This window comes from Mytilus galloprovincialis, chromosome 6 (assembly GCF_965363235.1).
Source record: "Mytilus galloprovincialis chromosome 6, xbMytGall1.hap1.1, whole genome shotgun sequence".
Taxonomy (NCBI): Eukaryota; Metazoa; Mollusca; class Bivalvia; order Mytilida; family Mytilidae; genus Mytilus; species Mytilus galloprovincialis.
This window is the reverse complement of record NC_134843.1, coordinates 20120933-20129801: the sequence shown is the minus strand read 5'-3', so window position 1 is coordinate 20129801 and position 8869 is coordinate 20120933. Positions and strand designations below refer to the sequence as shown.

General features: G+C 32.9%; 1 protein-coding gene across 1 annotated transcript in view; it reads right to left on the bottom strand.

Annotated features, from left to right (window-relative positions):
- Window positions 1–2983: 2983 nt before the first annotated feature.
- Window positions 2984–8869, bottom strand: part of LOC143078527 (uncharacterized) — a 47218-nt gene continuing 41332 nt past the window's right edge. Inside the window, exons 25-29 of the mRNA XM_076253390.1 lie at window positions 8290–8461; window positions 7256–7375; window positions 6002–6148; window positions 5197–5438; window positions 2984–4467 (exon numbers count right to left, since the gene is read on the bottom strand). Coding sequence (XP_076109505.1) covers window positions 4299–4467; window positions 5197–5438; window positions 6002–6148; window positions 7256–7375; window positions 8290–8461 — 850 coding nt within the window. The 3' untranslated portion in view covers window positions 2984–4298. The remainder of the gene's footprint in view (window positions 4468–5196; window positions 5439–6001; window positions 6149–7255; window positions 7376–8289; window positions 8462–8869) is intronic.

Genomic DNA, 8869 nt, shown 5'->3' with positions numbered 1-8869 from the left:
GGCAGTACGGGTTTTTAAGTATTTGGTTTCTGGTGAACAGATGATATCTTCTCATTTTTATAATACATTGCACAGAAAACCTGACTTTGCACATGGACATCATGTGGTTTGTTTAAACCAATTTGACATGCGCACAAACCTCACCCTTGCCTATTTAGACTAAACGCCGTAAAGCAAAAGTACACAATAAAGAGCATGCACAGTCAAACTACAACAGAACGACAACTTACATGAACAAGAAAAATAAAAATAACGACACATAGGGTAACAACTATACTCGCTACTACAGGGAGCTAGCTAAAGTCCTTACATCTGTTGGTTGGACACTAGCGCTCAAGAAATCAAAGAAATCAGATACAACACAACAAACGTAGTGATGTATTCTACCGCTTTTTGAAGCAGGTGGTATATAGAGATGCAGTGTCTATAAGTTCGTCCGTCTGTTCGTTCGCTGCTCAAGAAACCAATTTCTTCTTTTGATCGAGTAATTATTGACAAAAGAGTGTTACCCATGCCGTAACGAACTTTATAAGTAGACACAAAATATATACTTAATTATTAGAATCGTCCGACCTTTCGACATTAATTAGCTGAAGACTTACGTATATGACCGATCAGACATATTGATTTTTCAGGTAATCGGAGATTTGATTCATGTTTCATAGTCAGAACACATGTGATATCTATGCGACTAATATAGGTTTCCCGATTTGCAACCTACCCAACCGTAGTACGAACTTGGAACTGTCATAGTAATTTTGAAAATAATTGATGTGTACCCTTAATGTCAACCAGTGGCGTAGCTAGGCTATTTTTAATATACGTCCGAATAACGTTGAGGTCCAGGGCAGACGACAACCTGATAGGATGTTCGAGGGAGTGAAGTTCCCCCTCCCCACAGAAGCAATATTCGAAGATAAGTTTACGTCAACACGCCAGGGCGTAAACATGAATTTGGGAAAATAATAAATTTAAAGAACTGACTAAAAGCACAAAAGCACAGTAACTATTTCTTCAATGAAATATTTGAAAATAAGATTGAAAAATAAGTCAACTTGGTCGAAATCGTTAGTCAACTTGTAATTGGAGTTCTTGCTCTTTGATATCAATATCAACCATTTTTTGTTATTTTTGCCTAATATCTTGGAAACTTTAAAGATAGATAGAAATTTTAAATAACAACAAAAATATACAAACCATTTTCATTTAAGTCAAATACTGCTATTATAGTAGACACTTTATATGAATGATTGCCATCAAAATTTTACCAACTTTTGTGCTTTAGGCAATAGCTAAAGAAGATAGAGGAAACAGCTGATAAGAAGACCAATATACTCCACCATTGTAAGACCTACCCTTGAATATGATTCTTCAGTATAAGAAATCACCAAATCACCATCACACGACATATTGAACAAATACAGTGACGCAGCTCGCTTTGTCTATATCTGCTATCAGAACAAATCTTTAGGATATGTAACTAAATTACTGGACCAATTTCACTACAGTACATCAGATAGAAACAGAGTCTTGTGCTATTTTATAACACATAACACCAGGTGGTTGCCATTGCTCTGATCTTTCCAAATACTACACATAGGGTGACGATAGGACCAGAGGCAACCACAAACTCAGACAAGCTAGAGTAAAGAGATTATCATTCCTATTCCCGAGAACAAGAAAAATATTTATGAGGCCGTTAGTTTTCTCATTTGAATTGTTTTACATTGTCATATCAGGGCCTTTTATAGCTGACTATGCGGTATGGGCTTTGCTCATTGTTGAAGGCCGTACGGTGACCTATAGTTGTTAATGTCTATGTCATTTTTGTCTCTTGTGGACAGTTGTCTCATTGGCAATCATACCACATCTTCTTTTTTATATGGAACAAATTACCAGAATATTCAGTGAAATCTGAATCATGAGAGGACTTCAGTGTCAGACTGAACATCATCTCCTGAACCTAGCCACATCTAAACTAGACTGCAGGATATCCTGTGTATATATTTGTAAATTCACATGCCAGTTTGTCAATTTTTTTCAGAACCTAGCTTACATCTGTGAGTTTGTTTATCGGGACAATTAATGAAATATCTTGATCACACTTTCTCAAACAGAGAGAAAATAATGACATGTCTGCTTAAAAATTGATTCATAAAAAGCTTATTGAAATAAGTACAGGCAAAAACGCAAATGATTCTGAAATTACGACTTTTCCAAGAGTTAAAAATGATAAAGCACAAAATAAAAATACTGTATTGGCCTTTCCTCTACACACAAAACGACAAATATTTTAACAATTACATGTCATCGTACGGCCTTCAACGTTGACCATTGAGATCTTATTTCTTACCCAAAAGTCATTGTCCGGAAACAAAACCTTATTCATTTTTTTCTTTTCAAGGAACTTCATTACAAAAGTTTGTTTGGATGTATGGATCCAAATATATGTTCCCAAAACCAAAAGGGTGTCTAAATTTCTGTCTACTTGTTGCTACTTTTACTTTAGACCATTGACCTCAACACGATATGTTTAAGGTAAACATCAGTTTATTAATAGGCACTGTGACCGTAATCTTTGACGTACGTACATCAAAATCAAAAGGGATCTTGTTCTTGCTAATCGGCAGGTTTGAAGATTGATTGAACCTATGCATCAAAGGAAATTATTTGCAAACTCAAATTTTAGCCCATTTGCAGTTTATCGATTGCTGCTGCTGTAACTTTGCCACTTAAAAATCAAAAGAGGCTTTTTGGTCTATGTGGCATTATTATAACAGGTTTGGAAGAGTCGGACCTCAAAATCAACTGATATTGGTCTGCGGCATTTTCAAATCAAGGCAACGATTTTCTGTTTGTTTATGGCTTAAACGAACCCGAAACGTTGACGTTCAGATGCATGGACGGCTTTATTATATGAATATTATCAACAAGTTTCTCTACGTCACAAATCGGCTCACAATAAATTAGTATGATACACAACTTTAGATATAAATATTTAATACTAACAAGTAACTAATAATTATATAAAGTGTACATATACATTCAATATTAAAGTTTGTATAGTAATATCTATATCACAAACTGCTTCTGTTTGCATTATTACTTTCATTATATTCACATTCGTGAGAACATAAAATAATATGTAACTCCATGGATTATTTTCCTATTGCATATTATGTACATGTATATACAATATGTTAAATTCAAAAAACAATAAGTGGCGATAATTATCATATGAAACCATTAGTTTTCTCTTTGTAGCTTTGATTAAAAGTAATGAATATAAGAATAATTTCAATTGTGCGTTGTGTATAAGAAATTCCAATAATTAACAGAACACAAAAAAAAAAATGTATTTCTTTACAGATATTTGTAATTTCAGTTTATTGAAAAATAAACCGTAAAACTAGTTTTCGGTGATTAAAAATACCCCGACAACAGCTAAGCTGCTTAACTCTTGGGCGATAGATGTCTGCTGTCAAAACTAAACTTCACCTGTATATTATGATCTATGCGATTGTGTTCAAGTACAAACAATTTTGTTGAATTCGAATAATAAAGAAACCCAAGGAGCATTACTCTTGATCAGTTGATGTAAAACTTTAGTTTACGGGCAATTTCAATATGTTAAAATTTAAAACAGATTTGCCAAGTTGTTAAATATTTAGTTATAATCATGAAAAAAACAACAAAAATGTTTTTCAAGAGAAATTAATTCATGGTTCATGAGATTGTATCAAGTGGTACTTTAGTTCTCATGCATGAGGAAGATGAAAGTGGGTAGAACGAACGGCCGGACATGCGCATCACTATATACCTTTATTACATCCGAACGGACGGACATGTGCACCACTATATACCCCACCTATGAACGGAAGGACATGTGCATTACTATATACCCCGCATCAAATAGGCATTAATATATAAATAGTGTTTTAGACTAGAACTAGATTGAAAGACAAAACTAATATAAACTTCTATGTTACTGGTCTATCAATTTAAAATGAAAGTCTATACAGGTATAACAACATTTGTATAAAGGATTCCTTGAAATTTGCAATTGCTGCGGTCTGTTAAATGTCAATCTCATAGATTGGTTTAATGTGTACTGTTGACTGTCAAAAATGAAGTCCATGTTCTTTTTTATTTTTATATCATTTTTCTTCCGATGTTTATTTTTATTCAAAGACTATTGAACTGGATTGTTCATGACTAGCGTAGACTATAACGTACAGATACCGCTTATAAATAATGCAGACTGTAATAAACTACAAAATCACGTATTTAGGTTCACTCTATTCGTCTGATGTCATACTGGAAACTGCATCCAGCGCCTGCTTTACGGCTTTTGTCTCGGGGTGATCCTCTCCCAGAAATAACACATATACCCTGTAGGACTCTGTAAACTGGTATTTGGATTTAGCAAAGTGATTTGTGCCAAAATATAACGCTCCTAAATTGTACCTAAAAACAAAAAGTTGGAAACATAATCAATTAATATTTCTATTGTCTAATTTCAGTACAAATTGTAAGATTAACTACCAGTACATGTAGTAATAGCCACATTCTTCAGTTAAAATAAATTGATTACAAATTCTATAATTATATCTTTTAAACTGAAATAATGACGGTAACAAAAGAGGTTTCACAGTAGTCACTATACGAATTGTGTGATAATGAAAAGATATATGTACTTGTACTGTCTTTGTGATATTTAGTAATGCAATTTTAGTTCCAGTTCTTATAACTTATTATTATTTTATTCTATAGGGAATATTTGGAAATACAACAAGAGACGTGTGAAAATAGAAATATCATCTGTAACCTCATATCAATATTATAAGTAACACAGTATATATTATATAAGCATTGGTGGATCCAGGGGGTGGGGAAGGGAGGTTGAAACCTCCTCTTTTGTTTTGGCCGATCAATGTATTTGAATGGGGACATATAGTTGGAACCCCCCCCTTTTGTCCTGGGTTGGGAACCCCCCCCCCTTTTGTCCTGGGTTGGGAACCCCCCCCCCCCCCTTTTAAAATGACTGGATCCGCCCCTGATAAGATATTTTATATATTATATCAGATATCTTCAAGTTTGAATAAATAGTAACCCGAATTGCCATACTGATTGTATACTATCAACATTTTTTAGACAAACTTAAAAATATAATAATAATAAAAATTCATTGCATACCGTATTGTTCCAGTTCCAAGGAAATTTTTGCCGTACGTTTCCAGGAAAATTGATAAAGCGGCTTCATAAAGCTGTGACGCCATGCTGTCATTCTTATCATCGTAAATAAGTCCAATTTCATTAAGGACAATGGCAGTGCGTGGATGATTGGTGCCGACCTCGCTTCTCGTGACCTTCAGATCATGTAGACAATATGCCAATGCTTCATCTACACGGCCTTGTTTGTAGGAAAGTTGACCAAGCTGTTAAAACATATCAAAATAAAGTTATTTTTTATACATGGATTGCAGAAATAAATGGGCCTGTATCATAAATTGGTTTATCAATCTTTTTGAAATCCTATACTTCTAAATGTTTACCAATTTTTGTATTTTTTTTAACCTGTAGTTGTTAATTTCTGTGTTATTTTGGTCTCTTGTGGACAGTTGTCTCATTGGCAATCATACCACTTCTTCTTTTTTATATATAAACTGATTTTCCCATTCCCCATCCACAAAGTTTATAAACTACCGATTATTTTTAAATATGATAAGTTCGGGTCATGCTAAATGCTTATCATTCCAGATCGCACGAGGAACAGCAACTCTTTGTTAAGACTAAGCAGCCTGGGTATACTGATATTGACTGCTTACTCCCGATAAGACTGCCTATGCAAAAAAGTAGCATTTTTCGTTATTCAAGTATGTGATTATTTCTTAAATAAAATTGATTATGTCATATACCATACTTATATTTAAAAAATTGTCAATGAGTCAATCGTGTATATTTAGTACCATTAATAACACGTTAGATTAAGTATACATACCCTTGTAAAAATGGCCGCTACAAAATTATGTTTCTTTCCGAGTACAAATGTCGCTAATTCTAATGCTCTCAACATTAGTTTCTTAGCTTCTAACATGTCTTCTTTCTGAATGTATACTGTCGATAGACCAAGTAACCCCTCACACAACTATAAAAAGAAAAACTTAAGCTATGTAATTCTAAAGCAAGTAACCCTCACACATTTATAACAAGAAAAACTTAAGCTATGTAATTTTAAAGCAAGCAACCCCTCACACAACTATAAAAAGAAAAACTTAAGCTTTGTTATTCTAAACCAAGCAACCCCTCACACAACTATAAAAAGAAAAACTTAAGCTTTGTTATTCTAAACCAAGCAACCCCTCACATAACTATAAAAAGAAAAACTTAAGCTTTGTTATTCTAAACCAAGCAACCCCTCACACAACTATAAAAAGAAAAACTTAAGCTTTGTTATTCTAAACCAAGCAACCCCTCACATAACTATAAAAAGAAAAACTTAAGCTTTGTTATTCTAAACCAAGCAACCCCTCACATAACTATAAAAAGAAAAACTTAAGCTTTGTTATTCTAAACCAAGCAGCCCCTCACACAACTATAAACAGAAAAACTTAAGCTATGTAATTCTATCATCGAATATCTAGGATGCATCAATGTCCAGTCCGAGTTACCATGGTATAATATATATACTCAGAAAAGGTTACAATTTCATAATATCATTACAAGTTTTAAAAAAAATCAAAAACTGCTTTCGATCTTAAATATATGTTACAGTCGATTTCATTGAGTGTGTAGATAAAGGTAAAATCCTTGGTTAGCTTGCTTGTTAGCTGAACTGTTAGGTTAGGTAAACTACCCTCCTTTAAGAGTAGACTAGTCCGACAGACAACCAATCTATTTGTCTGCAAGACTAGACTACTTCGAAAGGAGGGTAGTATACCTAACCTTAAAATGACATCATGGTTCAGCTAACAAGCAAGCTAACCAAGGATTCTACCTTTCCCTACACAATCAATGAAATCGGCTGTCAACATTTGTTTAAAAAATTATTCAAGAAATAGTCAATGAGCATAAATTATATTAAGTAGTTATAAGTATTTACAAATAATAAAGATAATAGCAGATACAGTAAATAAAGAACAAAAAAAGATGCACTTTTTTCATTGTTTCAACAAAAATTTAAAAACTGATAATTGTAATTCAGAAACTCGATTTGGACGCAACACATTTATTACCTGTTTTTTCATTAACATACCTGTAGTTTTTGTGTTGGTGTTATAACCCTGTTCTGACGATTTATGGCATCAATGTATACCCTAACTGCCTTATCATACTCGCCAAGTTTGCTGTACACAGTGCCTAGTTCATGTAATCCCTATAAAAATGGACATAATCTTTTGTTTCAAAAAGAAAATAAACATTAGACAAATATATAGAAACAGTTACAAAGTGTAAGATCTTTCATACAACACCATATTTTACTAATCTAGGTCTAGATGGTAAATTAGAAGAGGAAAAGGGATTAAAATTTCCTCACAACAAAAAAATAAATTTCGGTGAATGACTAACATATATATTTATTGCTGAACAACAATATTACTGTTTTTTAAAACTTTTGTTGCTGTGCAATAGTCATTGCAATATTTAATCATCTTCATAGAATGCAACTTTGTCAGGTTTCCTGGTGGAGTTTTACTTCCCTGAGGGTATCACCAGCCTAGTAGTCAACAATTCTGTGTTGACTTGAGTTATCATTGATATGTTCATAATTGTAAATTAACTGTTTACAAAACTTTGACTTTTTGAAATTTTGAGGCTTTTCTACCTCAGGAATAGATTACCTTGGCTGTTTTGGCAAAACTTTTAGGAATGTTTGTTAATCAATGCTTTTCAACTTCGTACTTTATTTGGCTTTTTTAACATTTTTTTTTATTCGAGCGTCACTGATGAGTCTTTTGTTGACGAAACGCGCGTCTGGCGTAAATATAAAATTGCAATCCTGGTATCTATGATGAGTTTATTTACTATATTTTAGCTCTTTTTGGTTTTCTTACCTCTTCGAAGTCTGTTCTACAATTTGCATTTAGAAATAATTTGGCATCAAGCATCACTAATGACACCTTATATTTCGTATAACAATTTAGTACCGTCAAATCGTGACAATTGAATGTTATAAGCCATGACTCAGCAAAACATAGATTTAGAATTTAAAAGCTTTATTGGTTGATATTTCTTAATTAGAATATGGCTGAAAAACAATAAATGAAGACAATTTTTTAATAGAAATACCTTAATAACATCCGGGTGTTTACATCGATATTTCCAAGTATGATCATGTACATTGTACACCACAGTCCCATGAGATTCACCATAGTTCAGCTCCAACTGTTTAATCAGTGTTTTAAAAATCTTTTTTGCTGCCTCCATTATTCCAATGATCAAAAAGAAATTTCCTAATCGACTGTTAAAAGAAATTCAATTCAATCAAGTATCTAAATAATCTCAAATGCAATTTTATCACTTTCAAAATGGCCTCTGTATCCCTTGTATAAACTATCAATTGAAAATATGTGTTGTTGTGGATTTTATATACTTGAAAAACTTGTTGAATCTTATACCTGAGTTTAAATACTGAACAAATGACAGCTGCATGTCTAATAATTCGGCTGCGTTTAATGTTCTTACTGCTTTTGTGGGAGTTTATTTTTCTGAAGCTTTTTCGGTGTTGATGTTTGTTGAAATAGATATATATATGTTGGTTTGATAATTGTATTTTGTTAGTATATCTGGCCTAATCAGTTTCAAATGCATCGATTGCATTTGCTATTTTGGAATGTTGACTCATAAAACAAGTTAAAAAACCCAGATA